Raw genomic sequence first — 23,116 nt, 5'->3', positions numbered from 1 at the left:
CTAGTTGTATCTAAATTAGCTATATAACAAAACTCCAATGTAAAAGAAAAAAAATCTGTGAAAATGGCGCCCATGGCCACATGTAAGTATGAAAAAAATAAAAGTAGGACCTTCATGTGCTACCTCCTTCTTATTAGCTTGGATTGTTTTTTCTGCAAAGGAATAAGAGGTTCTCTTGTTTCACTATGTAAGTTGCACTGTAAAGCAGCGTACACACGAGCAGAATGTCCGACAGAAAAAGTCAGACGGAAGCTTTTCATCGTCTATTCCGATCATGTGTGTGCCTCATCAGACTTTTTTTTCGAAAATTCTGACAGACCTAGAAATAGAACATGTTCTAAATATTTCCGACGGAACCAATTCCGAACTGGAAAACCGCTCGTCTGTATGCTGTTCCAACGGACCAAAAACGACGCATCATCTGAAGCAAGTACGAGACGGAAGCTATTGGCTACTGGCTATTGAACTTCCTTTTTCTAGTCCCCTTGTACGTGCTTTATGTCACCGCGTTCTGGACGGTTGGACTTTGGTCGGACTTTGGTTTGACCGTGTGTAGGCAAGACCGCTTGAATGGAATTCCGTTGGAGAAACCTTCGGAGTTTATTCCAACGGCAAAACCGGTCATGTGTACACGGCATAAGACATCACGAGGATGGACAGTGACACAAAATTTTCCAGGGTAACAAATCCTTAACTTGCAGAATCTGATCTCCCACCACAAGTAGAGGAGTTGGAAATATTAAATGGTTACTGTTACAAACCAGGTAGATGCCAGAGTAGGTGAGGTTAACCTCTTTAGCTTCTTCGGGTCAAGTTAGCTTGGTAGTAGTGACAGGTGACACAGGAGCAAAGGAGGGGCATGAGTGCTGGCAGGTGTATTGAAGTCCAAACCCACAGAGTTGATACAGATGTACAAAAATCTCCTCTGGACAGGCAGACGTCAGCAGGTCACTGGTGGGTGTACAGGAACAGAAGACAGAAGCAATATTCAGGGACAAGCGTCAGCAGCAAGCAAATTGCAGTGGCAACAGGTGGAGACAAGGTCTAGTGGATAAGGGGGTCAGTAACAGGAGATCAGGAGTTCAGGTCAAGTCAGGTAAAAGAACAGCTGAAAACCAGAAAGGCAGCTGATTTGGTGCCAGTGCAGGTGAACAGGCATGCACAGTGTGCACACACACAGCTTTATGCAGAGATGCGCAATTGCGCATCTAGCCATGTATCTGGATGGGGAGCCATGTATTGCAGCGTGCATATGCACAGGTGTATGGGCCAACTGTATAACTCTCTTCTATTCCAGTTACATTGATTTTAGTAACTACATAAGCTCCATGTTCTTAAATAATAATAAAATGATTTTTTTTTACTTCCAAAGTAAAATCTTATAATATTATCTTGTGGAACCCCCACCATTAATTGCTCACCTAAAATGACTAAATTATGAACAGAAGCAAGAGGGGCCATGGGATCTAATCACCATCCACCATTAGTTGTGTCTTTTATCTTAATACGGAAGTTCTCCTTAGATCTGAACTACAGATAAGCAGCTTTCTATGGGGGCACTCATCAGAGAGGAGCAGCCAGAAGAGCCGGAGGAGGACCAGAGAAGAGAAGGATTGGGGTTGCACCTGTTTATTATTTTAGTCAGGATGAGGGGGTGGAATAGAGGGAAAGAATGGGGCAAAGAGAAGGGGGGGGGGTGTGAGAGGGAAGGAGGAAGGGGAGGGAGAGAGACAGAAGAGGCAGAGAGGAAGGAGTTGGGGGAGAGGGGAGAGAGATGGGGAGTAGAGGGGAGAAAGATAGGAAGATAGGGGAGTGAGATGGGGGTAGGGGAAAGAGGGAGGGGGAAGAAGGGGGACAGAGAGAGGGAAAGATAGGGGGATCAGAAAGAAGAGGGGAAAGAGAGAAGTTAGGGAGGAGAGAAAGAGGTTGGGGGAGAGAGGTGAGTGGGAGAGAATAAGCACAGAGGTCGCTTACAAAGGTATCTGTGGATTGGTTCCTTCTTCCAGAGGACTCTACAGCCATGCTTTCTTCTCATTCAGGACTCTTTCACATGTTTGTTTTTTTTTTGTTTGGCTGTTGGCTAAATGGAAAAAAAACAAAAAAAAACAAAGAATTATTATTATATGGGCAGCTTTGCTCCAAACTCCTGCACTCTATACATGTTGTGTGTTGTGTGACCAAGGTGTTCATTGTCCCAACAGTTGCTGGTATTACTGAAGTTCTTCTTTATGGTAGGCTCAGTCAGACACAATTATATCTTTTTTTGTGCAATATAGAAAAGAAAATACATTTTTTAAAAATGATCCTTCATCCTGAGGTTTATGTGTGTCTGTGAGACTGTCACTTGTGGCATAGTAATTTGGAGTATTTTGTGGGTAGAAAGACTATGACATGTGTGGTGTATACAGGGACTAGGCTCAGGTTCTGTTTAATCATCTCCCTTTAAGCCAATGTTAGGCACAACGATGACTACCATTTGCCACTGGACTTGTTTTCTGCTTAATCTTAGGGTTCCTCAGGTTTTTCAAAATCCTAGTCATGCTCATGTTTTGTCACACTATTTTGAGCTTTTTATTGTAAAGCCTTACTTGTTTGGGTGTTGTTAAAGCGGAACTTCACCGAAAAGGGGACATTCTGCTTGTTTGCATTCTTTCCCTTCCACTGCCCCATTTGGCACTTTTTGGGGGGGGGGTGGGTACCTGGTTTTGACAGCTACCTGCTCTCACTTCCGGTCTGATTGGCGCGGCATTCTGTGTGGAAGTTTGACCCCTCTCCTCCCCCCTGCAGCCTTCTGGGACACATCACAGGTCCCAGAAGACTGCAGGACCATTTACAAAGCGCAGCATGGATTGCGCATGAGCAGTAGGAAACTGGCTGTGAAGCCGGAAGGCTTCACTGCTGGTTTCCCTTACCTAAGATGCCATTGCCTGCACCTGAAGCTTGAGTGAGGACATTGCTGGATCCCTGGACAGGTAAGTGTCCTTATATTAAAAGTCAGCAGCTAAAGTATTTGTAGCTGCTGACTTTTAATTTTTTGGGAGGAGACTGGAGCTCCCCTTTAACGTTTAGATATTGTTTCTATCTTTTTAAATATCAATTCTCTTAGTTTCAACCCTGTTGGGAAGGAGCTGAGTGGGAGTCGAATGGTCGCCCAAGGAAATTACCCCACAACCTCCAGGCATCTTTACTGTACTATGTAATCAGCTGGTTCTACCTAAAGCTACTGAAAACCCACACAAAATGTTTGCTTTTTTTGGCAGGATGGCCCAAGTTATGATCTTGTACACAGGCCCATTGCTTTCATAAAATGCCCCTGGTGTAATGTATGCCTTGAGTTCAGAAAAGCTCAGAAAAGGCTTCTTTTTTTTTTGCTATGTGCTCCCCTGCGATGGAAAACATAGAATAGAAAGGTTTGTATGTATTCCTTGTCTTTATTGTGGTCTACACAGGAAGCTGATTAACAATGGTAATAGGTCATCTAATGACCTTTTCAATATGCAATTTCAATAAGCCACTGAAAAAAAATATGGTGACTGTATTCATTTCTTAGTAAGCAAAGGAAATACCTGTTAATCTTGCCACTACTGTGAATTCAATTAAAAGCACAAACAAATGTATCTTCCTTTTGTAAACTGCCAATGCTATCATCCACCATTTAATGGAGAGGAACAAAGGCAGACATACCTGAAGCGTAGCATAGTGTGATAACAATGTAGCCACTCAGGGACAGGAAGTGTGTTATTTCCAGGATTACCGGTTAAAAATAAAGGGGCCTAAAAATTCATCAAAGATCCAACAGCGTGTGGTCGAAATCAGGTGGGAGATAACAATCGATCAAGGGCTCCCAGAGCTGTTTGAATTTAGAGACAGAGTCTTTGAGGAACTACGGCATTTTTTTCATGGAAAGGAGACCAATTCATTCTGTATTTAATTTGGCCAATTGTAGGGGTCGGTGACCACCATGCCTTTGCAAGAAACTGTTTGGCCGTCAGAAGATGAAATTAGTTATTCGTACGGAGTTTAGGTTTTCTTTCAGGAATTTTCAGAAATAACAGTAAAAACATATTTTAACGTGTACTTAATCTAATGTGCTCGACATGAGTGCATTAGTATTAATATTATACAGAATTTATATAGCGCCAACAGTTTGTGCAGCGCTTTACAACATGATGGCAGACAGAATAGTTAAAATACAATTTAATACAGGGTGGGAATTAGAGGGCTCTGCTGCTTAGAGCTTACAATCTAAGAGGGAGGCTCAAGTGATACAAAAAGGTAATAGCTGTGGGGGGATGAGCTGATGGGGAAAATAAAAGTACAGTTGTTAGGTGGAGGCAGGATAGGCTTCTCTGAAGAGAAGAGTTTTTCAGGGATCGTCTAAAAGTGAACAGAGTAAGAGATACTTGGACTGATTGGGGTAGGGAGTTCCAAAGAATAAGGGGGGTTTGGGAGAAGTCTTTGGGACGAGTATAGGAGGAGGTGACGAGGGAGCTAGAGAGCATTGGTATTTTGAGACTAGATTAGTGATGTAGCTGGGGGCCTGAGTTGTGGATGGCTTTGCGAGTTGTTAATATTTTAAATTTAATTAATTGGGTGTGTATTGTGTGAGGGAGTGAATTAGAAGCTTTGTGGTGTCATTGCTTAGGAAGGGGTGTATTTTGGAGATGTTGCAGAGCTTGAGGAGGCAAGTCATAGATTTATCTCTATGACTCTCATTTAATAAAAGTGTAAAGAACAATAAGGTAAATGCTGACCAATCAGGGTTCACTTGACTGCTCACTTTAAGGTGTTGATAGCTAAATTACAATCAGTTACCGTGTATACTTGCTCCCAATGCTGTATGCATGATTTTATTAAACAAAGCATACTAGCATGGTGCCTATCCTTTGTCATTACAAAGAAAAATTGCATTTTATTAAACATAACTCACTAGCATGGTGCCTATCCTTGTCGGTTCTATGAAGAAAAATTGCTTATTCTCAACAAAAAATATAATGAGCTTATCCAGGCTGATATTAGCTTTAATTAAAAGCAGGGCTTTACAGTAAAAAGGGAAACTCAGGACATTTGCAAATTGTTTAAGTATGGAGATCATTGACCTCAAAGTCATAGGTTCATTATCAAGGTACTGCAGAAACTTGGCAAAGTCCAACTGCAGCCGAGGGGAGACTGTCAGTGCTGTGGACAGCAGAGAAAGAGAGTTGAAACATCTAGATTATGGCGTCCCAGGATGTATTCGAACTGGACAAAAGTTTTCAGTAAGAGGTTCTTTAATTATAACTATTCACTAATTAGTTCGGATTTGTTAGCTTGATTGTTTGTTTTAGGAAAAAAATCTGTAGGAATATTACAAGTAAGCAGATATGAAAAGACATTTGACTTTCAGACTCAGTTTATTGATCTATATATTGATTAATATTAAATGCACAATGGGGCAGCAGTCATTTATTTTTTACTCTGTAACTGGCAGTTTTTATAATTCCAGGAATAATTTTTTGATATTTTATGATTAACAAAGCTTTTTGTTTGTGTTACTTTAATATGACAATTTAGTGCAAATTATTTCTGTACTAACTAAAATATTGCCTAAATCAGTCTTCTCTTACCTCCTTCGGCCTGCATGCACGTATGTCTGATATAAACTGCAGCTTCTGAAACAGAGAGGCCAGGGTCCTGGGGCCAAACCATCAGCTTAAGGGGCACATGCAGCCTTTTGGTACTCATTGTATGACCCTTGAACCCCAGAAATATGTATTGGGTTGGGAACATTGATTTGTAAAGGTTGGGAACATTGATTTGTAAAGGGGTAATAGAAGTGATCTCTACTGACCTCATGTAATATGCCTCCAGTCCTACTGTCTTCTGCAGTATGTTTCAAGTCTCCAACCAAACCCAAACATTGTATAGCATGTCTACAGTCTCTGACCATCATTTCCTCTAGTACTTCTGCAGGCTCTGAATGTACTCAATGGTATTCTATAAACTGCACATTATGTGTGGCAATTTGGTGATGTCAAAAGCCGCAGCAGAGGTTCTCTAAAAGTTGACAACCACTGGGCTAGGGTCTCAAGCAGGGATGACATTTTCAAAAACCTTACATTAAAAAATAAATAAATAAAAAGCTAGCAACCAATTATGGTACTATATCAGATCACATAATATGTGTACATGCATTACCTTTGTTTCAAAAAGTTAGCTTATGGCATCCTGCATAACAAGATAAACTACGGGGTTGATTTATTAAAACTTGATAGTGCAAAATCTGGTGCAGCTGTGCATGGTAGCCAATCAGCGTCTAACTTCTGGAAACTGGAAGCCAATTTGTTTCTATGCAGAGCGGTGCCAGATTTTGCACTCTCCAGTTTTAGTAAATCAACCCCTGTGGCTTCCTAAAGCATTGTGAAGTGGGAAGAGCAAAACTGATATTCACTTCTGCACTAGGGCCATTGAATTAGCTATTTTAACCGTCTTGCTTCAACTTGCCTTGCTAAGAATATACTGCTGCCTTATTAAAGTTATAATTCAAATGGCCAGAGTTGCCAGTATTTTGAAATAATGCCTTGTGACAATCCATTTTTGCACAGTCTACTAAATGACCTTTGTAATTTTTTTGTATTTAAATATAAAAAGTTTATATACAGGGATATGCAGGTAACGAGGTGTGCTTTTATCGATGTGATGATGCTATCACATAAAGAGCATTATATAATTACACAGAATCTTGGAAATTACATGGTTCCACAGTCCTCAATATAATTTAATTCTGTAGCTATTGAATACTCAGGCTACCATTTTTAGCCCTGATAGTTGTAATGCCGTGTACACACGGTCGGACTTTTCGTCTACAAAAGTCCAACGGACGCCGACGGACTAAAGCTGGCTGGTAATCCGTTCGTGTGTGGGCTTCTCCGGACTTTCAGCAGACTTTTTCAGCCTCAAATCCGACGGACTTTAGATTTGAAACATGCTTCAAATCTTTACGTCGTAACTACGACGGACCCGAAATCCGCTCGTCTGTGTGCTAGTCCGACGGACAAAAACCCATGCTAGGGCAGCTATTGGCTACTGGCTATGAACTTCCTTATTTTAGTCCGGTGTACGTCATCACGTACGAATCCGTCGGACTTTTGTGTGGTCGTGTGTAGGCAAGTCCGTTCGTTAGAAAGTCTGCTGCAAGTCCGCCGAAAGTCCGCCGGAAGTCTGTCGGACAGGCTGTCGGACTTTTGTAGACGAAAAGTCCGACCGTGTGTACGCGGCATTACAGTTTCTTCCCTAACTGTTACCTTATCACTATTATATAAGATCATTGTCAATAGAGTGCTTCATTTAGAAGCTTATATAAAAAGTAAAAACATGAAAAATCAAATAGTTTCCAAAATCAGTTTACTGCAATCTAGAGGTATTCCTACCTTTCCTGTTTTCAATTAAGAGAAAATAATGTGCAACTATATACAGTAATAGAGCATGGTAATACACCAAAGTGTATTTTTTTTTTAGTCCTCGTTATGCTCCCCCTTAGGCTGCAAAGGCAGCAGTAGGGGGTATACACAAACCACAGCTGTGATGCTTTGCATCACATTGTGGTAAAAATTATCCCTGCTGTCACATTTAGTGGGCAGTATCCCCTATTGAATATAAAGTATATAAATGAGACAGTGCTGCATATATAATAAAACAGAATGATATAAAATGAAAATCAGAAAATTGTGTACAATATAAGTGCTCTAAAAAAAGTCCAATAAAAATGTATGTGATATTTCTTCCACTGGCATGCAGGAAGATGTGAGGTAGCTGGTTCCCTCTGAAGTTTCCCTCAGGATAGCTGGCGCTCTCGGCACCAGTTTTTTTTCTGGTTGCTTCAAACAACCTCCATATCCATAGTGCTCCCGCCACCACATGCAATGCTCGCTCACCTCCTTGAAAGACCCTGCAAGGGGTCAAAACACGCCTTGCACACAGTGCAACTCTCTCTTCAGGAATAATCTCTGTTGGACTCTCAAAGGACAGGTAGTAATCTATATCAGATGTAGATTCCTTCCACTATGCTGCTTCAAACTTGAATCCACATTGGCTACCGGTAATTTCACAGATACATATAAAAAACAAAAAGTGCCTCCAATAGTGCAGTATCCAAGGGATTAAGAACTGAACCTTACCACCCCAGCTAATAATGAACTCACATTTATTAAAAAGTTTAAAAGCATTGGTACAAAATTCATCAGAATGGTCTCACTTATTGCGACAAGGTTCCACCGCCAGGCTCAACCTCTACTAGTTACGCCACCTCTCACGTGGCTTCATCTGGAGGAGAGGCTCAGCCCACACGGCCGCGTCATTCATTCACACAGCTCTGTATGTGAATGAACTACAACCCCCAACATCCTTTGCAGCTGTTGGCTTGTAATTCTCAATGAACTACAACGGTACTGTGGAGCACCATGGTAGTTCATTGATTTCTTCATGTCAGTGTTCTGCCTGCCCATACTGGATGTATGGCACACAGATATACTGACAGATCTGAAGGAGACCTGCATAGCACCAGTGATCTGATCGCTGTTGCAATGCTTTACAGGCTCCAAAAGAAGAAAATAATAAATGCCACTTTATCTGCATAAAAATGTGCATTTATTATTTTTTTTGTAAAAGGTGAACTTATCCTTTAACCATGACACTTCAAAAAACCACTCAAACCTTAATCAGTGGTAAAACCAAGAATGGTGTCTACTTCCTGTACAATTCTCTTCCAATCATTTTACTTATCACTACAGTATAAGGCTCGGTTCACACCTAAACCGGCCATGGATCGTACAGCAATGCTGTCTGTCCCAGTTCTCCGTTTCAGGGACAAATCAGGGCAGAATCTTTGCCTGAATTTGGCCCTGAAACGCGAATGTGAAGTGCGCTCCGCAGCTGCCCCAGAGACATGTGAACCGGCTTCATAGAGAGCCGGTCATATTCTCCTGCTATGTGAATTGGATGCGGGGAAAGTAGTAGTTTTTTTAGTAGTATTTTTTAATTATCATTTTTATTGAATGTATTTTTGTACATAACAAAAGTCAAGAGGTATCTTTGAACACATAATGCCAGCGGTCACCAATAGGAGATTGGATCTAGCAAGGGGAGGCATTACATTAACAACATATGGAATAGGGGGTAGGGTGGTAAGATGAGGTTGAAGATAGAGGGAGGTTAGGGGGATGAAATAAGGGTAGTGGGAAGAAGCACATATATACCAACATTATGTATAAACAGTACCGTTTAGCATCACATTAAGTCAGCATCTTGGTTATAGAGATAAGAGAAACAATGGAGAAGAAACGTAAAATGGCTTGTGTTTTAGTAGCATTTTAACATGACATGTTCTACCTAGCCAACTACATCAACATGAGCCTTATTTGGCCTGTTCCTACTCCACTAGCAAATTGCCAAATACTCAATGTATAACAGTAGCGATTAACTTAGATATAGGGGCCACAATTGTGTCCCCTGAAATCAACAAGGTGCTACACATTATAATAGGCATTCATAATGCTACATATGACTTCAGAGACTGCAGATTTACTACAGACAACTGTAGTGCAGATGTGCTATTGGAGATTATCAGAGACTTAAAGGGGTTGTAAAGGTAATTTTTTTTTTTTTTTTTAAATAACTAACATGTCATACTTACCTTCACTGTGCAGCTCGTTCTGCACAGTGTGGCCCCGAACCTGCTCTTCTGGGGTTCCTCGGCAGCTGTTTCAGCTCCTCCCCGCAAGAAATAACCACCTTAATGCGAGCTCCCTCGCATGGTGGTTAGTTGTTGCGGGCGCGCTCCCGTGATACAGCCGGCGACTATAGCCGCTCGCTGTATCACTCGGCCCCGCCCCCCGGCGCGCCGCGTCATCGGATGTGATTGACAGCAGCGCGAGCCAATGGCTGCGCTGCTTTCAATCCATCCACTGCAGCCAATCAGCGACCAGGCTGAGCTGCAATAGAGATGACGAGAACGAGCAGCGGAGATTCGAGGTGTCAGGTAAAAAAAACGGGGGGGCTGGGGGCGGCGGTATTGTCAAAAGTTTTTTCACCTTAATGCATATAATGCTTTAAGGTGAAAACATTTTTACCTTTACAACCCCTTTAATATGCCACAAGTGTAGTTGGAGAATACTGCATTATAGCCACTAGATGGCACTAACTATCATAGGAAACAAGTATGCTCATCAACACCATCTAGAGACCATAATGCTGTGTTTTCACATTCACACATTTGAATTGCAGAGACTATAGCCTGTAAACATTGAATTCCGTCCCTTTCATTTGGAATGAATTTACATGCAGTTTTGACTGATGAACATTTATGCAAATTTTTTATAAATATACCCCTAAGCCTATGCCTCAAAATTAGCAGCAGCGCTGTCAGCAAGCAGTGTGCGCTCCATCCATTAAGCTGGCTGCCTATCACGTCTGTCAGATAGGCAGCCCAATGGCCAACTGAAGGTTTACATACACTTTAAATCATCTAATGCAGACATGTCAAACTGGTGTTGTATGGGCTGCATGCAGCCCTCTCGCTCTCTCTCTCTGTGGTCCTCAGTGGCTTAATGATAAAAATAAATGCAACTCCAGCTGGTGTCCAGTTGATAAATTACTTTCCTGACAGACTCCATGGCAGCAACGTGTGGGTTAGCCCCGCCTTCATAACTACCCAATAGGACCCCTCTCTCATAAATCTTTGCTCTAGGCTGCTATCCATGTTCCTTTTTTGTTCTCCTCCGTAGGACCATGTTGTTGGTTTTTCTACCTGAAGATGACTCCCCTTCGATCAGAAGCTGCTGAGTGCCAAGTTATGTTCCTCCGATAGGCCCTGTTAAGCAGGGTATGGAGTGTAGTGCAGAGTAGCACTGAAGAATTGGAAATTGGTTCATCTATATGCGCACGGTCTGTTTGCCTATTGTTACTAGGTGACCATTATCTGCCATAAAGTCCAGTGTGTATTGGTTCCCTTGGCCCAGGTAATCGTAGGTGGAGTGGTGAGTTTATCTATATACATGGCAGCAGTGTATGTGTGTTGTATTGTGCCTTACTTTTTTTTCTCTCTTCCTCCTTCACTGGTGTTCCTATGCATGGAACTGGCTCTTCTTGCGCTCCAGCAGCCGCTCTCTCTTACTTCCGGGTACCGGCGTGCACTTGGCGCATGCGCAGACCTGATACGAAGATGAGGCTTGGTTCGCGCATGCGAGCGAGCGTCTCGTGTCTAACGTTGTCAATGACACTGGCACATGTTGTCACTGGCGCCACTTTTAAATGCCGGAGGAAGCCTACAGAGCCCAGGAATGATTGTGGTCTCTGCGGCGACTTCCATGAGCTTCTGATTTGGCTATTCCAGGTAAGTGCTGGCTCTAGTGGATGAGGGAAGGCTCCCTGACAAGGCAGCTGATGTTTATTTTATCCCTGCAGTATCCTACTCTGATCCTATGGATTCCACACTGCCTCCTAGTGGCCAGCCCGCTCGTAGCAGGTATGTTTGCAGTTTTATGCTTGTCTGCCTGTTCAAAAGGGGAGAGAGTAGGGCTTTAGGGCACCAGCTGATTTCTGTCTCTCTCTTTTCTGTTTTCTTTCCTCACAGCCCTTCCAGGTCTGATCCACAACGTAGTTTCCATAAAGGGAGTGGATCCTCAAAATCACACAACCGGCAATCTTCCTCTAGCCATCGTAGGTTTCCTTCCAGATCCGAACAGCGCAGTAAAGATCTTCCTCCCCCCCCCCCCCATCTCGCTCTAGCAAGAGACCAGAAAAATCATGCTGGGGGTGTAGGGTGCCTGTTCCAGCAGACAAAGCTCTCTGTGATCACTGCTTTTCTAAAGCGGCAGATGAGAGGGATGGCGCAGACCAGCACCTGGAAACTATGGTAAGGCGGGTTGTGAAAGAATCTCTACAGGAAAGAGAGGCTCAACAGCACCGTGATTCCCCATCAGTCCCATTATGACCTCCAGTGGGAGAAGGTTTATTCCAAGAGACATGGGAATCTTCCCAGCCAAGTCGCCACTCCGCTCCTATCTCAGACAGCGAATCGGATCCAGAAGATCCAGGAATGGGTTTTGAATATGCTTTAGTTCCTTCCTTGGTGAAAGCGGTAAGAGAGGCTCTGAAGTGGGAAGACCCTATTACTTCCCCCCCCAAAACAGAGAAAATTTTTCAAGCAGCTCATTAAGGAGTGCCAATACTTTCCTTTTCTCTCTGAGCTGGGTGACATCATATCTGATGAATGGAGCAAGATGGACAAAAAGAGTTCCATGCAATCACAAGTCTTGAAGCTGTATCCTTTCAAGGAAGAGGAAGTAAAACACCTTGAGTCAGCTCCTTTGGTGGATGCAGCACGTATGAGATTAGTAAGATATGTAACTCTTCCCTTAGAAGATACTGTCTCTTTTAAAGATCCCTTGGAAAGAGGAAAGACGGATTGATTCGGATTTAAAAGGATTTACCTGACAACGGGAATGGCATGCAAGCCAGTACTCACGATAGCCGCAGTATCCAAAGCCATGGAATCTTGCTCTGACAATGTTGATGAGTTCCTAATACCGTGTACACACGACCGGACTTTCTGGCAGAAAAGGTCCGATCGTGCGTGGGCTTCATCGGACTTTTTCTTTCTAAAATTCTGACGGACCTAGAAATAGAACATGTTTCAAACCTTTCCGACGGACTCAATTTCTATCAGGAAAACCGTTCGTCTGTATGCTTGTCCGAAGGACCAAAAACGACGCAAGGGCAGCTATTGGCTACTGGCTATTGAACCTCCTTTTTCTAGTCCCATCGTACGTCATTGCATTCTAAACGAACGGACTTTGGTATGATTGTGTGTAGGCAAGTCCATTTCAACAGAACTCCGTCGGCACTCAGTTGGAAAGACCGTCGGAGTCTATTCTGAAGGAAAGTCCTGTTGTGTGTACGCGGCATTAGAGGTATCTTCAGTGAAATGGCTAAAGATTCTCCTATCCAGGGGATCAGGCTGACGTCCGCCTTTCTTGGGGAGGCTTCTATTGATGTCATCTGCCTGATGTCCCGGGTTATGTTGGCAGCTGTTTCAGCACGTCGTGCCTTATAGCTCCGTCCATGGTTGGCGGATCCGGCTTCCAAACGAGCTTGGTGCCGAATTCCCTTTGACGGAACTTCTCTTTTTGGCAACAAGCTTGATAGTGCCATAACCCGGGCCACAGGTGGTAAGTCTGGTTTCCTCCCTCAAGACCGATGCCTGCAGAATCAGAAACGTTCATTCCAAGATGACAAAATCCTGATCGCGCTAGGGAAGCGCGCAGCTACAGACCTGGTCGGGAGTTTTCAAGGTCCTGGAAATCTAGGCAGTCCTCTTTCAAAAAACCCACAAAAGATGGTTCCTCTGGCAACCAGGATTCCACTAAGTCCTTTTGAGATTGGGCCCACTCAGGCATGCCAGGTGGGCCCAATCTTCGCTTCGCTTCGCTTCGCTTCTTCGCTTCGGGCATGTCTGGGCAGCCTCAATCCGGGATTACTGGACAGTCAAAATGGTCTCCTTCGGTCACACATGGGTTTTCAACAATACCCCAAGACTCAGATTCATTCCTACAACTCTTACAGGTTCGGAAGAGAAAAAGCAGGTCCTGTTAGCTTACGTGAATTGTTTATTGGATCAAGGCGCAGCCATCCCTGTTCCAGAAGACGAATGAGGCAAAGGCATGTATTCTCCTTTGTTTATAATACAAAAGAAAAACGGCACATGGAGACCAGTCATAGACTTAACCCATCTCAATTTCTTTATCTGGAAGGAAAAATTCAAAATGGAATCCTTACTTACAATTCAACAGTCAGTGCATCTGGGAGACTTTCACGTGTCGGTGGCAACGGACTTCCAGCAATTCCTCCGCTTTGCGGTAGGCGAACAGCACCTTCGGTCTAACAACGTCACCTCAGGTCTTTTCCAACGTCCTATTATGTGTAAGCGCTCTACGGGTGCAAGTGTCAGCCATCTCGGCCTTCACAGAGGTTTCATGGGCAAATTATGCCCTTGTCCAGCAGTTCTTCAAGGGTGCTATCAGGCTTAGGCCTCAGAGGAAGCCAAGGTTTCCCAAATGGGATTCCCCCTTGTGCTGGATTTCCTCTCCAATCTCGGATCAGATCCTGACAAACCTCTTTCAGCAAAAGATCTCACACTCAAAACTACTTTTCTAGTAGCTGTGACTTCAGCCAAAAGGGTCTCTGAAATTAGTAATCTAGGTTCAGAGGAGCCTTTTCTAACTTTTTTCCCTGATAGAGCGGTGTTGATTCCCATGTTAGGGTCAAACCCTAAAGTGACCTCAGTCTTCCATGAAAATCAGGAGATTGTGCTTCCCACTTTCAGGTCATCAGAAAGTCAGACTGTCCATCCTCTTGATGTGGGCCACACTCTGAAGCAGTACTTGGAGGTTACGACTCCCTTCAGACAATCGGAGTTCCTTTTATCATGCTTGGTAAAAACAAAGGGATGCAGGTTTTGGTTACAACCATCTCTGCTTGGATTGTACAAACCATTCAAATGACTTACAGAGCAAAGGGCTTGGCTCCTCCAGAGGCAGTGACAGCTCATTCGACTCGCAGTATCTCGACCTCTTGGGCAGCTTCTTGGCATCTCGCTCCCGATATCATCTGTAGAGCGGCCTCCTGGTCTTCTATTAACACATTTGTTTCTCACTACTGTGTTGAACCAGCTGCCTTGTCATCTATTAGTTTTGGTTTAAAAGTGTTGCCGGTTGACAATGTTAAATACATTTTTGGTTTCCTTGCCCAACATTTTGCCCACCCGGGTGTGTATGGCGATTTATTTCCCACACGTTGCTGCCATGGAGTCTGTCAGGAAAACAGAAAATTTCCTATCAAATACTTACCGTAATTTTCCTTTCCTGATAGACTCCATGGCAGCAGGAGTTCCCTCACAAATGTCTGGAGTAGGCTAGTTATGGAACATGCATAGCAGCCTAGAGCAAAGATTTATGGGAGAGGAGTCCTATTGGGTAGTTATGGAGGTGGGGCTAACTCACACGTTGCTGCCATGGAGTCTATCAGGAAAGGAAATTTACGGTAAGTATTTGATAGGAAATTTTCTGTTGTTTTTCTTACATAAGTTTGAAATTAAGAAAATACTAAACAGAAATTTACCTAGAGATGGAGTTACACTTTAAACTCCAGGAACTGGCATTACAATATTACCATACCACTATCAGCCAGCTATTTCCAGTTACTTCTCTAATAACATGATTCACTGGCCTCATGTCTTCATTATTCTTGTGATGATATATACAGTAGATTTGAACATCATTATGTAACCACAAGTTATCTGTATTGCTCATTGGGACACAGGCATACTGGGCACGGGCAGATTTCAAAGCATTTCAGAACATCAGTGAAAAAAAGGCAGCAGTGAAAAATTATTTAGTACTCAATTGTTGTAATATATTGGCCAATTTATATATAATATTGTATTGGAGTGCCATGTATATTGTATTGAATATGTATAGATAATTAATATTTAGGTATTATGATGATGATGATGTAAGTACTCTTCCGCAGCAACCCAATTCTTCCAGAGAGATGCACTTTATTGACTTCCAACACAGAACAAAGTCCAAAGTCCACAGATGACAAAGAAATCCGACAGAGGAGATATAATTCAGAACCCCATGTCTTAGGTCCGAGTGTGCATACACAGACAAGCCTCACTCATACACAGACGAGCCTCACTCCCCCATACAGACAAGCCTCACTTACCAAACCTATAGACTGAATGCCGTGTTATATTCACCAGGCATTGAATGGCTGAGCAATTTGATTGGCCGTTTCAATTTAGGACTTTGATTAGCTTTAGTCTTTCAAACAGACAACAACCCCCAGCCGTGAACAGCCGTGAACCACCCCAATTTGCACTCCCGCATATCAACATCAACAAGTCCCCTTTAGATATGTGTATACCACCTGAATACCCTTTGAGATGTTCAAATAGACTTGCATAAGATTAACACATCAAAGAGTCTTCAGCTGTTAAAATTCAGTTGGACAATGCAACTGAATTTCTGGTCAGCATGGCACTCCAATACAATATTATACATAAATTGGCCAATATACTGAATTTCTGGTCAGCATGGCACTCCAATACAATATTATACATAAATTGGCCAATATATTGGCCAATTTATGTATAATATTGTATTGGAGTGCCATGCTGACCAGAAATTCAGTTGCATTGTCCAACTGAATTTTAACAGCTGAAGACTCTTTGATGTGTTAATCTTATGCAAGTCTATTTGAACATCTCAATGGGTATTCAGGTGGTATACACATATCTAAAGGGGACTTGTTGATGTTGATATGCGGGAGTGCAAATTGGGGTGGTTCACGGCTGGGGGTTGTTGTCTGTTTGAAAGACTAAAGCTAATCAAAGTCCTAAATTGAAACGGCCAATCAAATTGCTCAGCCATTCAATGCCTGGTGAATATAACACGGCATTCAGTCTATAGGTTTGGTAAGTGAGGCTTGTCTGTATGGGGGAGTGAGGCTCGTCTGTGTATGAGTGAGGCTTGTCTGTGTATAAACACACAGGCCTAGGAGATGGGTTTCTGAATTATATCTCCTCTGTCGGATTTCTTTGTCATCTGTGGACTTTGGACTTTGTTCTGTGTTGGAAGTCAATAAAGTGCATCTCTCTGGAAGAATTGGGTTGCTGCGGAAGAGTACTTACATCATCATCATCATAATACCTAAATATTAATTATCTATACATATTCAATACAATATACTCGATCACTACATTTGGTGCCGTTCAAGTGACCAGAAGAGCATTTTCGGACTTGGTAACAGAAGTCGGTGGTGACAACAATCCTGTGAGGTGGACAAAAGTCTGATGAAGAACCAAGAGCTGTGCTGTGACTCTAATGTCTGGTTGTGACATAAGAGAGTCTGATCTACAAAATTAAACAAGTTGGGAACCCCAGAATTATTCTCTGGAGACTGGAAACAACAAAAAAGGACTGTGTCGTGTACCAGAAGACCTGAACTGGAATCTGAAGGAGTAACTAATGCGGTGAGTAAAATATTTCCTTTTTTTAACTATTAGTAATATAGTCAAAATGCTTACTCAGTGTGAAGCCAGTGTCAGTTCTGATAAAGTTAACAGATGGGTATTAAAATGTATTAAGCGCCATGGCGGTCCTTATGAAATTCCAGAAAAATGTAAGCAGACATGGACGATGATGAAGGAATTTTTAGAGAAAAATATTTTTGATAGCAAAATTTCAGAAAGTAAAAGAAAAGGTTGCATTATACAGGGCTTGTTATCTTGCTGTTTAACAATGGAAAGTTCTTTGAATGGTAAGGTTGAGGAAATTACCCAGTTACAGAAGGCAGTTGATAATAGCAACAGTGTTTGTGAGAGGTTACAAAACCAATCAGACACCGAGACAGTAAATTTAAAATTGCATGCGGTTACGATTGGAGAAGCTTTACTTGAGAAATCTAAACGTTGTGATGAATTATCAGAGGAAAATGAGAGATTAAAATTAAGAATTATGGAATTAGAGAAGAGATCTCAGGAATGCAGATATGCATCAAATCTTGGATTCAGCAATCTGCAGAAAACAGAACCTCATATTAAATCTGATATTTCATTACCAGCTGCCCCCACTGTGACTACCACAGTTTATAACAATAATAATAATACAGGTGAAGTTCAGCTTGTAATGAAGCCATTGAAACCAAAATTATTAGACGCAATTCTTAAAGAAATAGGAATGGTTCCATACCATGATTTAAACTGATTTTTAAAATGGTTTTGTGACGTGCAGCAAGTCAGAGATATGTACAATCTCAACCCATCTGACTTAGAAAGAGTTTTGCAACATTCTGTAGGAAGTGGTCTTTGGATGAGAATTAAACAAATCTGTATTCAGCCTCTTAGAACAAGGGACATATTACTGGAATTATTATGTGTTTTGTATGGTGTACGTTCTGATGTTACTATTCATGGAAAGATCCAACAAATGCAAAATGAATCTCCCTATGAATTGTCACACAGGATAGCAACTATTATGGAATTATTGGTCGGTAATAATCTTGCATTTGAGCGTGGTGGCTTGATACATATGAGTATGTTTCTAGATGCTTTGCATGAAGATATCAAACAAAATATTTTATTAGTTACCCCAAATCCTCATGATTTAAAAGACATATTGTTGAGAGCAGACCATTTATGGAGAAAGTCAAATGAGCAGGCTGTCAAAATTGATTTAGCCACATTGTTTAGGACAAATACTGAACATAAAGATCAGAAGATAATATCCTATGATAACACCCAGAGAGGACAAACCGGGTCATACATAGGTGATATTAATATGAAAAACAGAGCTGAACAAAATAATAATAAGAAAAGGTCCAAGACTTGGATACCGTTTTCTCAGTTAAAACAGAAATATGACCACCTGAAAATTGAGTATGACAAGATGAGAGGGGAACGTGATAAATTATTACAGCAGTTGAAGGGGGTACAGGGTGTCATGAATGTACAAGATGTACATTCTCCAGATCTGTCTTTGAATGCAGATGACACTTGTCTAGCAGTGGGGGTGAATTAGCTCCAAACTGTAAATAGTGTTTTGTTTTAACTTCAAACAATGTTTAAGGACCTTGCTAATTAGTTTTGTTGGAGAGTTTTTTTGTCTTTCAGATATTGAAATTTAAATGACGGTGAATAGCAGAAGCACAGTCTGAAATTGCTGGCTAGTGGGGGAGAAATGCTGAATAGACAATATATCACTATACATGGAATTATAAAGTATTCATGGACTCTCTCGAAATTCATCAAGCAATGGACCTTTTTTTTTCTTTTTTCTTCAATGCCCTAATTTTTAATTTTTCTCCCTTTTCCTGATATATTTTGCTTTTCATTTTTTTATTTTCTTTATGTTTTATTTCTTGAACTTTATCTTAAAACCAAAGAGAAGCATTTTAAACCTAAAATGATTTTCATAACATCTGTACATATTACATAATGTGTATTGATCAATATATTTGACATCTAAGGTGAGATGCTGCACAATGGCTTGGCATAGCATAAATTTTAGTATGTTGGGTGGTTTTCATAAATTTATAAGAGGGGTGAGTGAAATTCATCACTCCAGTCATGATTTGAAACTTTGTTGAATCAGTTGTTTATAATATGCTAAAGGCTATGACACATATGGATGAAAAAGACCTTTCTACCTTTCATGGTGAAGATACTGGCAAGAATTTCCACTGCCGCTTTGTCTGGATAGAAGATCTGATAAACACTGATGTCAAGCTGACTCTATCTGAACCATCGTGTGGGGGTATATGTATATGTTGGTATACCATTCAAGTGTAATTGTGGACTGAATGATCCAAGTAACTGCTTTATTGAAGGCAATGAGGGGTCGGCCTACAGCAAATTACAAAAGCAAATTGTGGCTGGCAATCAACAAATTCTGGTACTTGACAGGTACACAACCCGGTCATCTTTGTTCAAATTGTGGAAATGGAAAGAAGCAGATGTGAATTGTAAAATGCTTGCAAGATGGACTCATGAATGTCAAGTGCAAGAAAATAGTTTGAAGCACAGTTTTTACTAAAGTAGAGTGTTTGCGTAAAAGCATCTTTAAAAATGGAAAGCTTGAGCCTGGAGATGAGAAAATCCTGGACTTATGTGGATTGGTGTTCCCAGAGCATACCAAGTTTACTTTCAGTGAGATGGTGAGAGATGTGATGAAGTCAGACCGAAGAATGGACTGTGACATCAGCTCGTCTTTGCACAATATTCAAGATCTTGATGTGATATAATAAGGCCTAACAGCTATATGGGCCACTGATGTTTACCAAGTCCTTTTCTAGTCATGGTCTAAAAGTTATATTATCTAATAACTGTTTCATGGGGATATTTTAGAGGCTGGCGAAGAGAGATGTAACCAGTTTCAACTTCATATTTTATATGAGCCATTGTAAAGCATCCAGTACCTTAAATCGTAATGATATTTTTTTGTTGTTTGATTTATGGGTCAGTTCTAGTAGTTAGAACCGACCCAAGTGGGGGTATATGTTGTAATATATTGGCCAATTTATGTATAATATTGTATTGGAGTGCCATGCTGACCAGAAATTCAGTTGCATTGTCCAACTGAATTTTAACAGCTGAAGACTCTTTGATGTGTTAATCTTATGCAAGTCTATTTGAACATCTCAAAGGGTATTCAGGTGGTATACACATATCTAAAGGGGACTTGTTGATGTTGATATGCGGGAGTGCAAATTGGGGTGGTTCAAGGCTGTTCACGGCTGGGGGTTGTTGTCTGTTTGAAAGACTAAAGCTAATCAAAGTCCTAAATTGAAACAGCCAATCAAATTGCTCAGCCATTCAATACCTGGTGAATATAACACGGCATTCGGTCTATAGGTTTGGTAAGTGAGGCTTGTCTGTATGGGGGAGTGAGGCTCGTCTGTGTATGAGTGAGGCTTGTCTGTGTATGCACACTCGGACCTAAGACATGGGGTTCTGAATTATATCTCCTCTGTCGGATTTCTTTGTCATCTGTGGACTTTGGACTTTGTTCTGTGTTGGAAGTCAATAAAGTGCATCTCTCTGGAAGAATTGGTTGCTGCGGAAGAGTACTTACATCATCATCATCATAATACCTAAATATTAATTATCTATACATATTCAATACAATATACTCGATCACTACAATAATGAGCAAAAATGACAAAACATTAATGATTTTATCTAATAGGATGTTAACTCAAGCTAGGAAATTATGCAAACAGCATGCATAATTACATTTCACGACCACTAATGCTATTACGCAAAATACAATGCTTCTGTTTTTATACTTTTATATTTTGTAGTCATTGTTTATTTTTACGGAGTTATATTTTCATAAAACCTCTAATGTTAGAAAAAAGACAGCTTCCATGTGTACCTATTTTTAAAGGAGCAAACTGTGGATTTGTCATGGTGAATACTGGCTTTACCACCTAGTAGTTCTATGATTCTTGTTTACTAGCTGCATGCTTGTTACAGTTTGGTGGTGAATCCAGGATTAAACTTATGGCTTTGGGTCCAGCTCCTTCAAAGAAAACCTGTTATGCCGCGTACACACGACCGTTTTTTACGTCGGAATGAACTCTGAAGGTTTTTCTGACGGAGTTCCGCTGAAATTGTCTTGTGTACACACGATCACACCAAAGTCCGACGTCTAGAACGCGGTGACGTACAACAAGTACGACGGGACTAGAAAAAGGAAGTTCAGTAGCGAGTAGCCAATAGCTGTCGTCTCGTACGTGCTTCAGAGCATGCGTCGTTTTTGGTCCGTCGGAAAAGCATACGGACGAGCGGTTTTCCTGATAGGAACTGATTCCATCGGAAAGATTTGAAACATGTTCTATTTCTAGGTCCGTCAGAATTTTCGAACAAAAAAGTCCGATGAGGCCCACACACGATCGAAATGTCCCCTGAAAAGATTCCGTCGGAATTTTCCTGCCAGAAAGTCCGACCGCGTGTACGCGGCATTACAAGAGGAACACATGGGCCACCAATACTGACCTCTTCTAAAAATGCTAGCTGCTCAGAAGTCATGCTTACTCATTTCTTGAGCTACCTACCTGGATAAAATAAAAAAATACAGAATTTGGACTTTTCTTTAAAGTGGTTGTAAACCCCATTCATGAAATCTGACCTGGGCACATATATCTGTAGTGTGTACTTATCTCTCTCCAAAGCTCTATGTGCCGCGTCTTTCTGCTGCTCCATTACTCTGTTATCAGCATGATAACTTCTGACAAGCTCTCTGAAACAGGAGATAAAAGCAGCTGGAGATTTGTGTCGGGGAGGGAACTTAGAGATAGATAAGCAGAGAGCTTGTCTATTCATATTGCAGCTCTGCAAGTTTCTTTGTTCCTCTGCCTATGTGTGTGTGGGGGGGGGAGGGGGGGGCTTTCCTCCAATCAGCTCACACACAGTGTATGCCCAGACTCCCCTCCCTCTGCTGAATGAGGAAGAAAGATTTGTAACATGATGTGCATTTTTCTAAAACCTATATAGGGAGATTTGTTTCACCTGTATAATCTAAGGCTATTCACTTCACTGGGTATAGGAGAGGGTTTACAACCATTTTAACTTTTATTTTATGCCTGCTAGTTACTGAAAACTGTGGAAGGTGGACACAGCCAGGAAACTAGATTTTTTAGGAGGCTCATAGAGGCAACCCACATTTCACTCCTGATGGGTGTACTATAAAAACAAATCAGCAGTGGCAGCTCCCACATTTCTATCCTAAGTAATGTTTAAGTGACAAAAAAAGAAGTGGGATCTTAAACATGTATTCATTTTGGGGCAGATTATTCTGGTATACATTTTCCTCAAGCATGTGGTCCTGTGTGTGGTCTGTGAAGGTTCTCATTTATCCAGGTCATGGTATGGCTAGTAGCAGTTAGTCACATTTAGCTGGACTTGTTCTTAAAGGCTTATTCCAATGGGCGATTAATCCTATTTTCTGTCAAGAGAAGCTGGCAGAAGTGTGTGCATCCACCTTGCAGCTCTATGCAGGTAGCCCAATAGAAGTGGATGTACACGCAGAAGCTGCATGGACACAATTGCACGTCAAAGTTTGACATGTGGGCAGGAGTGGGTGCACAGATCCGACCTTAGACACCGTGCATTCGAATCCATGCACCTGCTCATGCCCGTATGTTGAACTTTGACATGCAATTCGTGCCGCCCCTGCGTAAGCATCCATTTATATGAGCTGCCTGCATGCAGCTCCAAGGATGAATGCACATGCATCTGCCAGCGGCTCTGCTTGGAGCATGGGATTAAATGCCCATATAAATGAGCCCTTAATGTTGAAGATGTTATTCTGCTTATCTCAATGGTGTATTTTGGTTTTGTGCTGCCCTAGGAAAGGCTAAAATTGGGTGCCCCCCAACTAAATTTGTCCCACCCCAGCTGCGGTATACCGTTCTTGTCTCAGGGTCTGATGAGGAAGTTGCAGTCTTTCACAGTGAACTACTGTGGTTTCCTCATCAGACCCTGAGACATGATTCGTCCAAGTGCCATATACATGGT

At 41.7% G+C, this 23,116-nt stretch overlaps 1 protein-coding gene across 2 annotated transcripts in view; it reads left to right on the top strand.

The window, feature by feature from the left end:
- The first annotated feature begins 5,113 nt into the window (after nt 1-5,113).
- Nucleotides 5,114-23,116, top strand: part of SLC51A (solute carrier family 51 member A) — a 72,904-nt gene continuing 54,901 nt past the window's right edge. The window contains exon 1 of one of the 2 annotated variants that reach the window (XM_073626438.1): nt 5,114-5,258. In XM_073626438.1, the coding sequence (XP_073482539.1) occupies nt 5,218-5,258 (41 nt within the window). In that variant the 5' untranslated portion in view covers nt 5,114-5,217. Of the gene's footprint in view, nt 5,266-23,116 lie in introns of both variants that reach the window. The other variant, XM_073626439.1, reaches the window with a different exon arrangement.

The sequence above is a fragment of the Aquarana catesbeiana genome, linkage group LG04 (assembly GCF_042186555.1).
Source record: "Aquarana catesbeiana isolate 2022-GZ linkage group LG04, ASM4218655v1, whole genome shotgun sequence".
Classification (NCBI taxonomy): Eukaryota; Metazoa; Chordata; class Amphibia; order Anura; family Ranidae; genus Aquarana; species Aquarana catesbeiana.
The sequence above is the reverse complement of the archived record's forward strand: the minus strand, read 5'-3'. Positions and strand labels throughout refer to the sequence as shown.